The 17,454-nt window shown below is 52.8% G+C and overlaps 1 protein-coding gene across 3 annotated transcripts in view; it reads right to left on the reverse strand.

Annotated features, from left to right (window-relative positions):
• Positions 1-17,454, reverse strand: part of LOC135563768 (carbonic anhydrase 14-like) — a 32,460-nt gene that overhangs the window by 1,635 nt on the left and 13,371 nt on the right. Inside the window, exons 4-11 of one of the 3 annotated variants that reach the window (XM_065007153.1) lie at positions 16,121-16,266; positions 15,270-15,365; positions 14,968-15,046; positions 14,403-14,560; positions 14,083-14,206; positions 2,204-2,227; positions 2,011-2,095; positions 513-566 (exon numbers count right to left, since the gene is read on the reverse strand). In XM_065007153.1, coding sequence (XP_064863225.1) covers positions 513-566; positions 2,011-2,095; positions 2,204-2,227; positions 14,083-14,206; positions 14,403-14,560; positions 14,968-15,046; positions 15,270-15,365; positions 16,121-16,266 — 766 coding nt within the window. The remainder of the gene's footprint in view (positions 1-512; positions 567-2,010; positions 2,096-2,203; positions 2,228-14,082; positions 14,207-14,402; positions 14,561-14,967; positions 15,047-15,269; positions 15,366-16,120; positions 16,267-17,454) is intronic. The other 2 variants (XM_065007159.1, XM_065007161.1) reach the window with 2 other exon arrangements.

Consider the following 17,454-nt stretch of genomic DNA (forward strand, 5'->3'; position numbering starts at 1 on the left):
ACGTCGATTCCACGTCGACGTGGAAACAACATTGATTCAACCAGTGTGTGCCCAGTGGGAAGTTACAGCATTAAAAATCTATTGAGAGGGAGAAAATGTGCTATATTGGTACAACACTGGATTTAAAGACACAACAATCTACTTTAAACAAATGAGTTGTGAAATTTCCTAGAATAACAGGATTACAGGAATGGATTAGGATTCTTTAGGATAACACGTGATGTTGGAATTTCTAGAGTCCCAGTCCAAAAAACAACTCCTAGACCACCTTGGTGTTTGCAGATCTTAAGGAATTAGATTGGTAAGTAAAATGGCTAAAAGTAAAACGAGCTCAATTGAGCCCGATTTTAACGATACATCTACGCGCTTTCTTCAGATCTGGAGGCTACACACCAACGTTTAGGGGTGCTAGGAGTTATCTCTAGCCAGGGACAGAAGGCAGATGATGGGGAGTAGAATCAGGGATTTGGGTTAAAGGGGTGAAGGTCAAAGGTCATAATCTGATTGGTGACCTGGGCACGGGGGCGGGCCGGACACTGGGCAGGACGTCCCAGCTAGAGGTGGAGCTGTTGTGATGAAAACACAGTGTCATGTGACCAGGAAACACAAACGATCACATCACAGACAGACACAATCATGTTAAAAGGGCAACAATCATGCCCCGAACCGACCCTTTATCATTTTCCTCTGCACGTTTTCTAGATGTGAAATAATGAGATAGTTATTGTCAGTATGGTGTGGGCTGGGTGAACCTTTGCCATATTCCTTACACCTAGCCAATCATCTCAGCTCTTTAGTCTCATTCCTAACCATGTGTCTTTAGCATTAAGCCTGGCAAGCGAGGCTGTTGGTTCTACATCTAAAGTGCATAATGTAGGGACAAAGGGTCGATTAAGAAGTGGGCAATTATCACACAGTCAGAGCAACAATCAGATGGTAGAGGATGATGTTGCCCCTGATCACTGATCTAAGGTCAGTTTTTTGTTTTTACCTCATGGTTACGGTTAGGATTGGAGTAACAAACCGATCCTAGATATGAGCACATAGGCCAGGGAATCTACCAATCACTGGTGGTTAACATAGTAATGTTATTTTTGATCAGGGTTGGAATTACACATTGACTCTAGGAGGTACACTGATGGGGGTGCCCACGTTGATGTTTTTTTTTTTTACAATTCAAGGGGTGCCAAAACACTTTTGGGGGAGAAACTTTTAGTATAGGCGTGGCTAGCATCTCCAGACATCCCTGTAATTAGAACCCTGTCACAGAGAACACTGGCAGTAGTATTCATTTGGTTTATGAACATGTAGTATTGGACATGGAAGCAGTAGGTATCAGGTATTATGGAGGTTTCCACCTGTTTACCAAGACCCTTTCATAATGCAGGTGTTTGAAAAATCTGCCAAGAGAAATGTGAAGATTGAGACACCAAGAACAAAAAGAAACTCAGGACATTTTGGATCAAAGCACACCAGTTTCATATGATAAACACAGGTAACCAGGTAACCAGCACAACAACAATCTGGTTGACGGTACTGTTTTCTACTTCAGATAACTCTGTAGTTGTCACGCCCTGGCCATAGAGAGGCTTTTATTCTCTATTTTGGTTAGGCCAGGGTGTGACTAGGGTGGGCATTCTAGTTTCTTTATTTCTATGTTTTCGATATCTTTGTGTTTGACCGGGTGTGGTTCTCAATCACAGGCAGCTGTCTATCGTTGTCTCTGATTGAGAATCATACTTAGGTGACCTTTTCCCCACCTGGGTTTGTGGGTAGTTATTTTTTGTTTTGTGTTTCTGCACCTGACAGAACTGTTAGTTGTCGTTTTGCTTTTTGTTATTTTGTTCATGATTTTTTTTCTAAAAAACACTTGAACACTTACCACCCTGTGCTTTGGTCCACTCCCTCTTCTTTTAACGGCCGTAACAGTAGTTGGTTTAATCAGAAACAGAATAGCCCTCAGGCAGACTAGTAAGCTAAGAAACCCCATTTAACAGCTCAGTGCCTTACCGTATAGTCTTCACTATGAAGCGAATGATGACAGCCACACCAACACAGCCACACAGAGCTCCTATTACTATCGCTGTGATCTCTCCTGAGACAGACAGAGAAATATTCCAACTAGTACATCAAACATGAAAAGATAGCCATTGACCAGAGGCCTACTCTAATAATGAATCAGCTATGAAGGTCCACATCTTACCGGCAGTGTACACCTTCACTGATTCTGTGGGAAAAGGAACATGTTATTTAGAGATTGTCTTATTACCTGTACGTCTGTCATAAGGCCTACATAATAACAGGCTTGACATGATCATAATGGTTTGACATGATCGTGATGTCATGACAGAGGGTTCATGTAAAAATACTGCTACTTTGTTTATGCAGTCGATAATTTAGTTGGAATTAATGTTCAATCAACATCTAGTAGAACTACAGGTAAATGATCATACGTCTACAGTGTGTTCTGTAGTCTTTGGAATGAGTGTTGTCTACCAGTAGAACTACAGGTAAATGATCATACGCCTACAGTGTGTTCTGTAGTCTTTGGAATGAGTGTTGTCTACCAGTAGAACTACAGGTAAATGATCATACGTCTACAGTGTGTTCTGTAGTCTTTGGAATGAGTGTTTTCTACCAGTAGAACTACAGGTAAATGATCATACGTCTACAGTGTGTTCTGTAGTCTTTGGAATGAGTGTTGTCTACCAGTAGAACTACAGGTAAATGATCATACGCCTACAGTGTGTTCTGTAGTCTTTGGAATGAGTGTTGTCTACCAGTAGAACTACAGGGAAATGATCGTACGTCTACAGTGTGTTCTGTAGTCTTTGGAATGAGTGTTGTCTACCAGTAGAACTACAGGTAAATGATCATACGCCTACAGTGTGTTCTGTAGTCTTTGGAATGAGTGTTGTCTACCAGTAGAACTACAGGTAAATGATCATACGTCTACAGTGTGTTCTGTAGTCTTTGGAATGAGTGTTGTCTACCAGTAGAACTACAGGTAAATGATCATACGTCTACAGTGTGTTCTGTAGTCTTTGGAATGAGTGTTGTCTACCAGTAGAACTACAGGTAAATGATCATACGTCTACAGTGTGTTCTGTAGTCTTTGGAATGAGTGTTGTCTACCAGTAGAACTACAGGGAAATGATCGTACGTCTACAGTGTGTTCTGTAATCTTTGGAATGAGTGTTGTCTACCAGTAGAACTACAGGTAAATGATCATACGCCTACAGTGTGTTCTGTAGTCTTTGGAATGAGTGTTGTCTACCAGTAGAACTACAGGTAAATGATCATACGTCTACAGTGTGTTCTGTAGTCTTTGGAATGAGTGTTGTCTACCAGTAGAACTACAGGTAAATGATCATACGTCTACAGTGTGTTCTGTAGTCTTTGGAATGAGTGTTGTCTACCAGTAGAACTACAGGTAAATGATCATACGCCTACAGTGTGTTCTGTAGTCTTTGGAATGAGTGTTGTCTACCAGTAGAACTACAGGTAAATGATCATACGTCTACAGTGTGTTCTGTAGTCTTTGGAATGAGTGTTGTCTACCAGTAGAACTACAGGTAAATGATCATACGTCTACAGTGTGTTCTGTAGTCTTTGGAATGAGTGTTGTCTACCAGTAGAACTACAGGTAAATGATCATACGTCTACAGTGTGTTCTGTAGTCTTTGGAATGAGTGTTGTCTACCAGTAGAACTACAGGTAAATGATCATACGTCTACAGTGTGTTCTGTAGTCTTTGGAATGAGTGTTGTCTACCAGTAGAACTACAGGTAAATGATCGTACGTCTACAGTGTGTTCTGTAGTCTTTGGAATGAGTGTTGTCTACCAGTAGAACTACAGGTAAATGATCGTACGTCTACAGTGTGTTCTGTAGTCTTTGGAATGAGTGTTGTCTACCAGTAGAACTACAGGGAAATGATCGTACGTCTACAGTGTGTTCTGTAGTCTTTGGAATAAGTGTTGTCCACGGGAGGCTGGTGGTACCTTAATTGGGGAGGATGGGCAGAATGGAATGATATCAAACACACCATTACATTCATTCCACCCCAGCCATTATTATGAGCCGTCCTCCTCTCACCAGCCTCCTATGGTGTTGTCATAGGCCACCCTATCAGTTTTTCACAAATTCTTTCTCCTTTGTCTGTGTTCCGCTCTCTCTCTCTTGCTCTCCCTTTCTCCTTTTCTCGCTCTCCCTTTCTCTCTCTCTCTCTCCCTTTCTTTCTTTCTTTCTTTCTTTCTCTCTCACTCTCCCTCTCTCCATTTCTCCCTTTCTTTCTCTGTCTCTCTCTTCCTCTCTCTCTCTCTCTCTCAGTCCCTCTCTCTCTCTTCCTCTCTTGTCATGTGAAAACAACAGTGTCAGTGTTTAGAGAAGAGATGTTGCAAAAACGAATCAGCCATCTCGTAAACAGAGCTCCCCCTCATTTACAGCTCCTCTTTCTCTTCCCCACTACTCCGCTCTCTCTTTCTCTCTATCACTCCCTCAAATCCCCCCCTCTCTCTTTTCCTATCTCCTACCCCCTCTATCCCCCTCTCTATCTCTTTCACAGTCAGTAACCCTTGACATTCCCACAGTTCTCACCACATTCCTCTCTTTAGTGTTTAACGCTAGCCTTCCTCCACATGTCCACCCCGAGAGCCCCTCACCGTGTCCACTAATACTGTGGTGAAATGTTATTAGTGGTCACGGTACGAGGCTAGGCCACCCCATGCCCTTCCTGCTGATGCTGCTGTTAGCTACGAGGCTAGCCCGCCTCATGCCCTTCCTGCTGATGCTGCTGTTAGCTACGAGGCTAGCCCGCCCCATGCCCTTCCTGCTGATGCTGCTGTTAGCTACGAGGCTAGCCCGCCCCATGCCCTTCCTGCTGATGCTGCTGTTAGGTACGAGGCTAGCCCGCCCCATGCCCTTCCTGCTGATGCTGCTGTTAGCTACGAGGCTAGCCCGCCCCATGCCCTTCCTGCTGATGCTGCTGTTAGCTACGAGGCTAGCCCGCCCCATGCCCTTCCTGCTGATGCTGCTGTTAGCTACGAGGCTAGCCCGCCTCATGCCCTTCCTGCTGATGCTGCTGTTAGCTACGAGGCTAGCCCGCCTCATGCCCTTCCTGCTGGTGCTGCTGTTAGCTACGAGGCTTGCCTGCCCCATGCCCTTCCTGCTGGTGCTGCTGTTAGGTACGAGGCTAGCCCGCCTCATGCCCTTCCTGCTGATGCTGCTGTAGCTAGCCCGCCTCATGCCCTTCCTGCTGATGCTGCTGCCGAGGCTGCCCCTCATGCCCTTCCTGCTGATGCTGCTGTTAGGTACGAGGCTAGCCCGCCTCATGCCCTTCCTGCTGATGCTGCTGTTAGCTACGAGGCTAGGCCGCCTCATGCCCTTCCTGCTGATGCTGCTGTTAGCTACGAGGCTGAGCCTGCCTCATGCCCTTCCTGCTGATGCTGCTGTTAGCTACGAGGCTCAGCCCGCCTCATGCCCTTCCTGCTGGTGCTGCTGTTAGGTACGAGGCTAGCCTGCCTCATGCCCTTCCTGCTGATGCTGCTGTTAGCTACGAGGCTAGCCTGCCCCATGCCCTTCCTGCTGATGCTGCTGTTATGCTGCTGTTACGAGGCTAGCCCGCCTCATGCCCTTCCTGCTGATGCTGCTGTTAGCTACGAGGCTAGCCTGCCCCATGCCCTTCCTGCTGATGCTGCTGTTAGCTACGAGGCTAGCCCGCCCCATGCCCTTCCTGCTGATGCTGCTGTTAGCTACGAGCTGCTAGCCTGCCTCATGCCCTTCCTGCTGATGCTGCTGTTAGGTACGAGGCTAGCCTGCCTCATGCCCTTCCTGCTGATGCTGCTGTTAGCTACGAGGCTAGCCCGCCCCATGCCCTTCCTGCTGATGCTGCTGTTATACGAGGCTAGCCTGCCCCATGCCCTTCCTGCTGATGCTGCTGTTAGCTACGAGGCTAGCCCGCCTCATGCCCTTCCTGCTGATGCTGCTGTTAGCTACGAGGCTTGCCTGCCCCATGCCCTTCCTGCTGATGCTGCTGTTAGCTACGAGGCTAGCCCGCCTCATGCCCTTCCTGCTGATGCTGCCCCATGCCCTTCCTGCTGATGCTGCTGTTAGGTACGAGGCTAGCCCGCCTCATGCCCTTCCTGCTGATGCTGCTGTTAGCCGAGGCTAGCCTGCCCCATGCCCTTCCTGCTGATGCTGCTGTTAGCTACGAGGCTAGCCCGCCTCATGCCCTTCCTGCTGATGCTGCTGTTAGCTACGAGGCTAGCCTGCCTCATGCCCTTCCTGCTGATGCTGCTGTTAGCTACAAGGCTAGCCCGCCCCATGCCCTTCCTGCTGATGCTGCTGTTAGCTACGAGGCTAGCCTGCCCCATGCCCTTCCTGCTGATGCTGCTGTTAGGTACGAGGCTAGCCCGCCCCATGCCCTTCCTGCTGATGCTGCTGTTAGCTACGAGGCTAGCCCGCCTCATGCCCTTCCTGCTGATGCTGCTGTTAGCTAGCCCGCCTCATGCCCTTCCTGCTGAGCTGCTGTTAGCCCTTGCCTCATGCCCTTCCTGCTGGTGCTGCTGTTAGCTACGAGGCTAGCCTGCCTCATGCCCTTCCTGCTGGTGCTGCTGTTAGGTAGCCCGCCCCCATGCGAGGCTAGCCCGCCTCATGCCCTTCCTGCTGATGCTGCTGTTAGGTACGAGGCTAGCCTGCCTCATGCCCTTCCTGCTGATGCTGCTGTTATCTACGAGGCTAGGCCTCATGCCCTTCCTGCCTCATGCCCTTCCTGCTGATGCTGCTGTTAGCTACGAGGCTAGCCCGCCTCATGCCCCTTCCTGCTGATGCTGCTGTTAGCTACGAGGCTAGCCTGCCCCATGCCCTTCCTGCTGATGCTGCTGTTAGCTACGAGGCTAGCCCGCCCCATGCCCTTCCTGCCCTGTCCTGCTGATGCTGCTGTGCCCTTCCTGCTGATGCTGCTGTTAGCCCGCCTCATGCCCTTCCTGCTGATGCTGCTGTTAGCTACGAGGCTAGCCCGCCCCATGCCCTTCCTGCTGATGCTGCTGTTAGCTACGAGGCTAGCCCGCCCCGTGCCCGTCCTGCTGATGCTGCTGTTGCTGCTACGAGGCTAGCCCGCCTCGTGCCCTTCCTGCTGATGCTGCTGTTAGGTGCGAGGCTAGCCCGCCCCATGCCCTTCCTGCTGATGCTGCTGTTAGCTACGAGGCTAGCCCGCCCCATGCCCTTCCTGCTGATGCTGCTGTTAGCTACGAGGCTAGCCCGCCCCATGCCCTTCCTGCTGATGCTGCTGTTAGCTACGAGGCTGGCCCGCCTCATGCCCTTCCTGCTGATGCTGCTGTTAGCTACGAGGCTAGCCCGCCTCATGCCCTTCCTGCTGGTGCTGCTGTTAGCTACGAGGCTTGCCTGCCCCATGCCCTTCCTGCTGGTGCTGCTGTTAGGTGACGAGGCTAGCCTGCCTCATGCCCTTCCTGCTGCTGTTAGCTACGAGGCTTGCCTGCCCCATGCCCTTCCTGCTGATGCTGCTGTTAGGTACGAGGCTAGCCCGCCTCATGCCCTTCCTGCTGATGCTGCTGTTAGCTACGTGGCTAGCCCGCCTCATGCCCTTCCTGCTGGTGCTGCTGTTAGGTCGAGGCTAGCCTGCCTCATGCCCTTCCTGCTGATGCTGCTGTTAGCTACGAGGCTAGCCTGCCCCATGCCCTTCCTGCTGATGCTGCTGTTAGCTACGAGGCTAGCCCGCTTCATGCCCTTCCTGCTGATGCTGCTGTTAGCTACGAGGCTAGCCTGCCTCATGCCCTTCCTGCTGATGCTGAAGTTAGGTACAAGGCTAGCCCGCCCCATGCCCTTCCTGCTGATGCTACTGTTAGGTACGAGGCTAGCCCGCCCCATGCCCTTCCTGCTGATGCTACTGTTAGGTCCTGCTGCCCGCCCCGTGCCCGTCCTGCTGATGCTGCTGTTAGCTGCGAGGCTAGCCCGCCTCATGCCCTTCCTGCTGATGCTGCTGTTAGCTACGAGGCTAGCCCGCCTCATGCCCTTCCTGCTGATGCTGCTGTTAGCTACGAGGCTTGCCTGCCCCATGCCCTTCCTGCTGGTGCTGCTGTTAGCTACGAGGCTAGCCCGCCTCATGCCCTTCCTGCTGGTGCTGCTGTTAGGTACGAGGCTAGCCTGCCTCATGCCCTTCCTGCTGATGCTGCTGTTAGCTACGAGGCTAGCCTGCCCCATGCCCTTCCTGCTGATGCTGCTGTTATCTCTATGCCCTTCCTGCTGATGCTGCTGTTAGAGCTAGCCTGCCCCATGCCCTTCCTGCTGATGCTGCTGTTAGCTACGAGGCTAGCCCGCCTCATGCCCTTCCTGCTGATGCTGCTGTTAGCTACGAGGCTTGCCTGCCTCATGCCCTTCCTGCTGATGCTGAAGTTAGCTACGAGGCTAGCCTGCCCCATGCCCTTCCTGCTGATGCTGACTGTTAGGTACGAGGCTAGCCCGCCCCATGCCCTTCCTGCTGATGCTACTGTTAGGTACGAGGCTAGCCCGCCCCATGCCCTTCCTGCTGATGCTGCTGTTAGCTACGAGGCTAGCCCGCCCCGTGCCCGTCCTGCTGATGCTGCTGTTAGCTACGAGGCTAGCCCGCCTCATGCCCTTCCTGCTGATGCTGCTGTTAGCTAGGCTAGCCCGCCTCATGCCCTTCCTGCTGAGGCTAGCCTGCCTCATGCCCTTCCTGCTGATGCTGCTGTTAGCTACGAGGCTAGCCCGCCTCATGCCCTTCCTGCTGGTGCTGCTGTTAGGTACGAGGCTAGCCTGCCTCATGCCCTTCCTGCTGATGCTGCTGTTAGCTACGAGGCTAGCCTGCCCCATGCCCTTCCTGCTGATGCTGCTGTTATCTACGAGGCTAGCCTGCCCCATGCCCTTCCTGCTGATGCTGCTGTTAGCTACGAGGCTAGCCCGCCTCATGCCCTTCCTGCTGATGCTGCTGTTAGCTACGAGGCTAGCCTGCCTCATGCCCTTCCTGCTGATGCTGAAGTTAGGTACAAGACTAGCCCGCCCCATGCCCTTCCTGCTGATGCTACTGTTAGGTACGAGGCTAGCCCGCCCCATGCCCTTCCTGCTGATGCTACTGTTAGGTACGAGGCTAGCCCGCCCCATGCCCTTCCTGCTGATGCTGCTGTTAGCTACGAGGCTAGCCCGCCCCATGCCCTTCCTGCTGATGCTGCTGTTAGCTACGAGGCTAGCCCGCCCCGTGCCCGTCCTGCTGATGCTGCTGTTAGCTACGAGGCTAGCCCGCCTCATGCCCTTCCTGCTGATGCTGCTGTTAGGTACGAGGCTAGCCTGCCTCATGCCCTTCCTGCTGATGCTGCTGTTAGCTACGAGGCTAGCCCGCCCCATGCCCTTCCTGCTGATGCTGCTGTTAGCTACGAGGCTAGCCCGCCCCATGCCCTTCCTGCTGATGCTGCTGTTAGCTACGAGGCTAGCCCGCCCCATGCCCTTCCTGCTGATGCTGCTGTTAGCTACGAGGCTAGCCTGCCTCATGCCCTTCCTGCTGATGCTGCTGTTAGCTACGAGGCTAGCCCGCCTCATGCCCTTCCTGCTGGTGCTGCTGTTGGCTACGAGGCTTGCCTGCCCCATGCCCTTCCTGCTGGTGCTGCTGTTAGGTACGAGGCTAGCCCGCCTCATGCCCTTCCTGCTGCTGTTAGCTACGAGGCTTGCCTGCCCCATGCCCTTCCTGCTGATGCTGCTGTTAGGTACGAGGCTAGCCTGCCTCATGCCCTTCCTGCTGATGCTGCTGTTAGCTACGAGGCTAGCCTGCCCCATGCCCTTCCTGCTGATGCTGCTGTTAGCTACGAGGCTAGCCCGCCTCATGCCCTTCCTGCTGATGCTGCTGTTAGCTACGAGGCTAGCCTGCCTCATGCCCTTCCTGCTGATGCTGAAGTTAGGTACAAGGCTAGCCCGCCCCATGCCCTTCCTGCTGATGCTACTGTTAGGTACGAGGCTAGCCCGCCCCATGCCCTTCCTGCTGATGCTACTGTTAGGTACGAGGCTAGCCCGCCCCGTGCCCGTCCTGCTGATGCTGCTGTTAGCTACGAGGCTAGCCCGCCTCATGCCCTTCCTGCTGATGCTGCTGTTAGCTACGAGGCTAGCCCGCCTCATGCCCTTCCTGCTGGTGCTGCTGTTAGCTACGAGGCTTGCCTGCCCCATGCCCTTCCTGCTGGTGCTGCTGTTAGGTACGAGGCTAGCCCGCCTCATGCCCTTCCTGCTGGTGCTGCTGTTAGGTACGAGGCTAGCCTGCCTCATGCCCTTCCTGCTGATGCTGCTGTTAGCTACGAGGCTAGCCTGCCCCATGCCCTTCCTGCTGATGCTGCTGTTATCTACGAGGCTAGCCCGCCTCATGCCCTTCCTGCTGATGCTGCTGTTAGCTACGAGGCTAGCCTGCCTCATGCCCTTCCTGCTGATGCTGCTGTTAGCTACGAGGCTAGCCCGCCCCATGCCCTTCCTGCTGATGCTGCTGTTAGCTACGAGGCTAGCCCGCCCCGTGCCCGTCCTGCTGATGCTGCTGTTAGCTACGAGGCTAGCCCGCCTCATGCCCTTCCTGCTGATGCTGCTGTTAGCTACGAGGCTAGCCCGCCCCATGCCCTTCCTGCTGATGCTGCTGTTAGCTACGAGGCTAGCCCGCCCCGTGCCCGTCCTGCTGATGCTGCTGTTAGCTACGAGGCTAGCCCGCCTCGTGCCCTTCCTGCTGATGCTGCTGTTAGGTACGAGGCTAGCCCGCCCCATGCCCTTCCTGCTGATGCTGCTGTTAGCTACGAGGCTAGCCCGCCCCATGCCCTTCCTGCTGATGCTGCTGTTAGCTACGAGGCTAGCCCGCCCCATGCCCTTCCTGCTGATGCTGCTGTTAGCTACGAGGCTAGCCCGCCTCATGCCCTTCCTGCTGATGCTGCTGTTAGCTACGAGGCTAGCCCGCCTCATGCCCTTCCTGCTGGTGCTGCTGTTAGCTACGAGGCTTGCCTGCCCCATGCCCTTCCTGCTGGTGCTGCTGTTAGGTACGAGGCTAGCCTGCCTCATGCCCTTCCTGCTGCTGTTAGCTACGAGGCTTGCCTGCCCCATGCCCTTCCTGCTGATGCTGCTGTTAGGTACGAGGCTAGCCCGCCTCATGCCCTTCCTGCTGATGCTGCTGTTAGCTACGTGGCTAGCCCGCCTCATGCCCTTCCTGCTGGTGCTGCTGTTAGGTACGAGGCTAGCCTGCCTCATGCCCTTCCTGCTGATGCTGCTGTTAGCTACGAGGCTAGCCTGCCCCATGCCCTTCCTGCTGATGCTGCTGTTAGCTACGAGGCTAGCCCGCTTCATGCCCTTCCTGCTGATGCTGCTGTTAGCTACGAGGCTAGCCTGCCTCATGCCCTTCCTGCTGATGCTGAAGTTAGGTACAAGGCTAGCCCGCCCCATGCCCTTCCTGCTGATGCTACTGTTAGGTACGAGGCTAGCCCGCCCCATGCCCTTCCTGCTGATGCTACTGTTAGGTACGAGGCTAGCCCGCCCCGTGCCCGTCCTGCTGATGCTGCTGTTAGCTACGAGGCTAGCCCGCCTCATGCCCTTCCTGCTGATGCTGCTGTTAGCTACGAGGCTAGCCCGCCTCATGCCCTTCCTGCTGGTGCTGCTGTTAGCTACGAGGCTTGCCTGCCCCATGCCCTTCCTGCTGGTGCTGCTGTTAGGTACGAGGCTAGCCCGCCTCATGCCCTTCCTGCTGGTGCTGCTGTTAGGTACGAGGCTAGCCTGCCTCATGCCCTTCCTGCTGATGCTGCTGTTAGCTACGAGGCTAGCCTGCCCCATGCCCTTCCTGCTGATGCTGCTGTTATCTACGAGGCTAGCCCGCCTCATGCCCTTCCTGCTGATGCTGCTGTTAGCTACGAGGCTAGCCTGCCCCATGCCCTTCCTGCTGATGCTGCTGTTAGCTACGAGGCTAGCCCGCCTCATGCCCTTCCTGCTGATGCTGCTGTTAGCTACGAGGCTTGCCTGCCTCATGCCCTTCCTGCTGATGCTGAAGTTAGGTACAAGGCTAGCCCGCCCCATGCCCTTCCTGCTGATGCTACTGTTAGGTACGAGGCTAGCCCGCCCCATGCCCTTCCTGCTGATGCTACTGTTAGGTACGAGGCTAGCCCGCCCCATGCCCTTCCTGCTGATGCTGCTGTTAGCTACGAGGCTAGCCCGCCCCGTGCCCGTCCTGCTGATGCTGCTGTTAGCTACGAGGCTAGCCCGCCTCATGCCCTTCCTGCTGATGCTGCTGTTAGGTACGAGGCTAGCCTGCCTCATGCCCTTCCTGCTGATGCTGCTGTTAGCTACGAGGCTAGCCCGCCCCATGCCCTTCCTGCTGATGCTGCTGTTAGCTACGAGGCTAGCCCGCCTCGTGCCCTTCCTGCTGATGCTGCTGTTAGGTACGAGGCTAGCCCGCCCCATGCCCTTCCTGCTGATGCTGCTGTTAGCTACGAGGCTAGCCCGCCCCATGCCCTTCCTGCTGATGCTGCTGTTAGCTACGAGGCTAGCCCGCCCCATGCCCTTCCTGCTGATGCTGCTGTTAGCTACGAGGCTAGCCCGCCTCATGCCCTTCCTGCTGATGCTGCTGTTAGCTACGAGGCTAGCCCGCCTCATGCCCTTCCTGCTGGTGCTGCTGTTAGCTACGAGGCTTGCCTGCCCCATGCCCTTCCTGCTGGTGCTGCTGTTAGGTACGAGGCTAGCCTGCCTCATGCCCTTCCTGCTGCTGTTAGCTACGAGGCTTGCCTGCCCCATGCCCTTCCTGCTGATGCTGCTGTTAGGTACGAGGCTAGCCCGCCTCATGCCCTTCCTGCTGATGCTGCTGTTAGCTACGAGGCTAGGCCGCCTCATGCCCTTCCTGCTGATGCTGCTGTTAGCTACGAGGCTAGCCTGCCTCATGCCCTTCCTGCTGATGCTGCTGTTAGCTACGAGGCTAGCCCGCCTCATGCCCTTCCTGCTGGTGCTGCTGTTAGGTACGAGGCTAGCCTGCCTCATGCCCTTCCTGCTGATGCTGCTGTTAGCTACGAGGCTAGCCTGCCCCATGCCCTTCCTGCTGATGCTGCTGTTAGGTACAAGGCTAGCCCGCCCCATGCCCTTCCTGCTGATGCTACTGTTAGGTACGAGGCTAGCCCGCCCCATGCCCTTCCTGCTGATGCTACTGTTAGGTACGAGGCTAGCCCGCCCCATGCCCTTCCTGCTGATGCTACTGTTAGGTACGAGGCTAGCCCGCCCCATGCCCTTCCTGCTGATGCTGCTGTTAGCTACGAGGCTAGCCCGCCCCATGCCCTTCCTGCTGATGCTGCTGTTAGCTACGAGGCTAGCCCGCCCCGTGCCCGTCCTGCTGATGCTGCTGTTAGCTACGAGGCTAGCCCGCCTCATGCCCTTCCTGCTGCTGTTAGCTACGAGGCTTGCCTGCCCCATGCCCTTCCTGCTGATGCTGCTGTTAGGTACGAGGCTAGCCCGCCTCATGCCCTTCCTGCTGATGCTGCTGTTAGCTACGAGGCTAGGCCGCCTCATGCCCTTCCTGCTGATGCTGCTGTTAGCTACGAGGCTAGCCTGCCTCATGCCCTTCCTGCTGATGCTGCTGTTAGCTACGAGGCTAGCCCGCCTCATGCCCTTCCTGCTGGTGCTGCTGTTAGGTACGAGGCTAGCCCGCCTCATGCCCTTCCTGCTGATGCTGCTGTTAGGTACAAGGCTAGCCCGCCCCATGCCCTTCCTGCTGATGCTACTGTTAGGTACGAGGCTAGCCCGCCCCATGCCCTTCCTGCTGATGCTACTGTTAGGTACGAGGCTAGCCCGCCCCATGCCCTTCCTGCTGATGCTGCTGTTAGCTACGAGGCTAGCCCGCCCCATGCCCTTCCTGCTGATGCTGCTGTTAGCTACGAGGCTAGCCCGCCCCGTGCCCGTCCTGCTGATGCTGCTGTTAGCTACGAGGCTAGCCCGCCTCATGCCCTTCCTGCTGATGCTGCTGTTAGGTACGAGGCTAGCCCGCCCCATGCCCTTTCTGCTGGTGCTGCTGTTAGCTACGAGGCTGTTGGTTGTGTTAGAGACCCCCCCCCCCCCCCCCGACCTAATGGGAAGGATGAGAGGATGGTCCGGTCGTTAAGTGGTTGGGGTGTACGGTAGTTGTCCTGCATGACGACGCGGTCAGCGTCCTCCTTACTGGCATACAGCACTGTCTCCAGCTTCATCAGCTGAGGAAGAAGGGAGGACAGAGAGGAAGAGAAGAGGAAAGAGAGAAGTAAAGAGGGGAGGAAGAGAGGAAAGATGGTGAAGAGGAGGAAGACGAGGGAAGAGGGGGAGAAAAGAAGAGGAGGACATAGTGATGCTTTGAATTCAAGCATAAGTATATCACCATCACACCATCACACACCACACACCTTCCCTCACCTGTGTGTGTGAGATTTTGACAGTCTCTGTGAAGAGGGTCCAGAGGACACTCTGGAAGCAGGGAGGAGTGGTGAGAGAGCCATTGTATCGGTAGTACCGCCCCAGGTCAGAGGGCAGGAGGGACTGGACATCAAAGGCTGGGATGGACACACTCTGACCTGACCACGTAGGGAGGAATGGAGGGGTGGATGGACAGATGAAAGTTAGAGGAGATGTACAGTGTTTGACTCCTGGAGTGGTGCTGTTTGGCACTTGCATAAGAAATCAGAGAATCCCCATAAACTACTGTAGTCGTGGTAACATTGCTAGAAGGTAGCTGTAGTAATAATGCTGCTTGGCTAAGGTGTACTTTGATTAAGCTACCTGGGGCGGCAGGTAGCCTAGTGGTTAGAGTGTTGGACTAATAACCAAACATTTGCAAGATCCAACCCCCGAGCTGACACGGTAAAAGTCTGTTGTTCTGCCCCTGAACAGGCAGTTAACCCACTGTTCCTAGGCTGTCATTGAAAATAAGAATTTGTTCTTAACTGACTTGCCTAGTTAAATAAAGGTAAATAATAATTACCAGCTGTCTCACCTGCATGTCTGATGCGACCCAGGTAGTTGAGAATGTTCCAAAAGGCCTGGTTAGCCTCCTCACCTGTCTGACAGATCACACATCTTCCCTTTAGGTCAAGTGTGCAGGCTTTACTATACATTCACAAAGCCTTTCTTACTAATCTGGTGATGTGTACATTTTACAACTGAAGAAATAAAATGTAAATAAAGGGAATTTGTAACCTATTGTAAAAATACAACTCTTTTGAAGTATGTAATGTATCCAGTGGTTGATGTGATTGTCAGTTAGTTAAGATGTAACAGTCCTACCTCTATGAGGACTCCCAGGACTGCCAGTCCATCCTGCTGGGTCATAGCCACTGACATGTTAGGGTACAGCTCTGAGTTGTAGTGCACCACATGCAGCTACACAGAGAGGGAACATGGTTAGTGTGTGTGTGTGTGTGTGTGTGTGTGTGTGTGTGTGTGTGTGTGTGTGTGTGTGTGTGGCAGTGTCTAATTTTTGGAAAATCCCCCTTGAGTTTGAATGAAAAGTGCTGCTACATTCATTTACATAGCGTTCAGATGGGAGAAAAAGAGAGTGAGTGAGGGAGAGGGAATGAGAGAGTGATAGAGAAAGGGAGGGGGGATATGCTGGCTCATTGAAACTCTTTGAGAGGGAGGGAGTAGGGGAGGGTGGAGAGAAACACTAATTGTCTGTCTTTACGTAATAGCGTGTAACCAGAGCATGGAGCTTCTCCTTCATGTTTTCAAACTCTCACAAACTCTCTCTAACTCTTCCTATGTATACTGTAGGTGTTTGAGAGGCTTTTATTTGACATGCTTTCTAATCCTGAAGTCTTTACAACAATTTCAATCAGATTTAATTCCACTCCCCAATTAATTAACATCATTCAAACACTTGTTCTCCAATAACCTTTCTTTTCAAGTTTGTTTTCTCCTACTATGACTTGTGTTAACCAGATGAGCTAAGAGTCCAGATTGCTGTTTAGTGTTTCTGTATAATATTTAATGGGATTATAGTATGATTTCTCAACTGAACAAACACACACACAGTCCCCTCAACAAACACACACACAGTCCCCTCAACAAACACACACACAGTCCCCTCAACAAACACACACACAGTCCCCTCAACAAACACACACACAGTCCCTCACCTCTGCAGCGGAGCTCTGACCGTTGATGGTGTGTTCGCTGCCCCCGGCCTCCGGGGCTCCATTGCCCCAGTGCAGGTGCATCTGGACGGCCGTGAACTGCCAGGGCAGCCCCCCTAAACCCATCCAGCCTGGGAGAGGAACCACCACTGTGATGGAGAGAAAGCATGGTTGCTGTAGTTACCTGTATGTATGTTGTTAGTGATGGAGTCAGCGTGATTGCTGTAGTTACCTGTATGTTGTTAGTGATGGAGTCAGAATGGTTTCTGTAGTTACCTGTATGTATGTTGTTAGTGATGGAGTCAGCATGGTTGCTGTACTTACCTGTATGTATGTTGTTAGTGATGGAGTCAGCATGGTTGCTGTACTTACCTGTATGTATGTTGTTAGTGATGGAGTCAGCATGATTGCTGTAGTTACCTGTATGTTGTTAGTGATGGAGTCAGAATGGTTGCTGTAGTTACCTGTATGTATGTTGTTAGTGATGGAGTCAGCATGGTTGCTGTAGTTACCTGTATGTTGTTAGTGATGGAGTCAGAATGGTTGCTGAAGTTACCTGTATGTATGTTGTTAGTGATGGAGTCAGCATGGTTGCTGTACTTACCTGTATGTATGTTGTTAGTGATGGAGTCAGCATGTTTGCTGTAGTTACCTGTATTTTGTTAGTGATGGAGTCAGCATGGTTGCTGTAGTTACCTGTATTTTGTTAGTGATGGAGTCAACATGGTTGCTGTAGTTACCTGTATTTTGTTAGTGATGGAGTCAGCATGGTTGCTGTAGTTACCTGTATGTTGTTAGTGATGGAGTCAGCATGGTTGCTGTACTTACCTGTATGTATGTTGTTAGTGATGGAGTCAGCATGGTTGCTGTAGTTACCTGTATTTTGTTAGTGATGGAGTCAGCTTGGTTGCTGTAGTTACCTGTATGTTGTTAGTGATGGAGTCAGCATGGTTGCTGTAGTTACCTGTATGTTGTTAGTGATGGAGTCAGAATGGTTGCTGTAGTTACCTGTATGTATGTTGTTAGTGATGGAGTCAGCGTGATTGCTGTAGTTACCTGTATGTTGTTAGTGATGGAGTCAGAATGGTTGCTGTAGTTACCTGTATGTATGTTGTTAGTGATGGAGTCAGCATGGTTGCAGTAGTTACCTGTATGTTGTTAGTGATGGAGTCAGAATGGTTGCTGTAGTTACCTGTATGTATGTTGTTAGTGATGGAGTCAGCATGGTTGCTGTAGTTACCTGTATGTTGTTAGTGATGGAGTCAGCATGGTTGCTGTACTTACCTGTATGTATGTTGTTAGTGATGGAGTCAGCATGGTTGCTGTAGTTACCTGTA

The sequence above is a fragment of the Oncorhynchus nerka genome, linkage group LG3 (genome assembly GCF_034236695.1).
Source record: "Oncorhynchus nerka isolate Pitt River linkage group LG3, Oner_Uvic_2.0, whole genome shotgun sequence".
In the NCBI taxonomy this organism is placed as follows: domain Eukaryota; kingdom Metazoa; phylum Chordata; class Actinopteri; order Salmoniformes; family Salmonidae; genus Oncorhynchus; species Oncorhynchus nerka.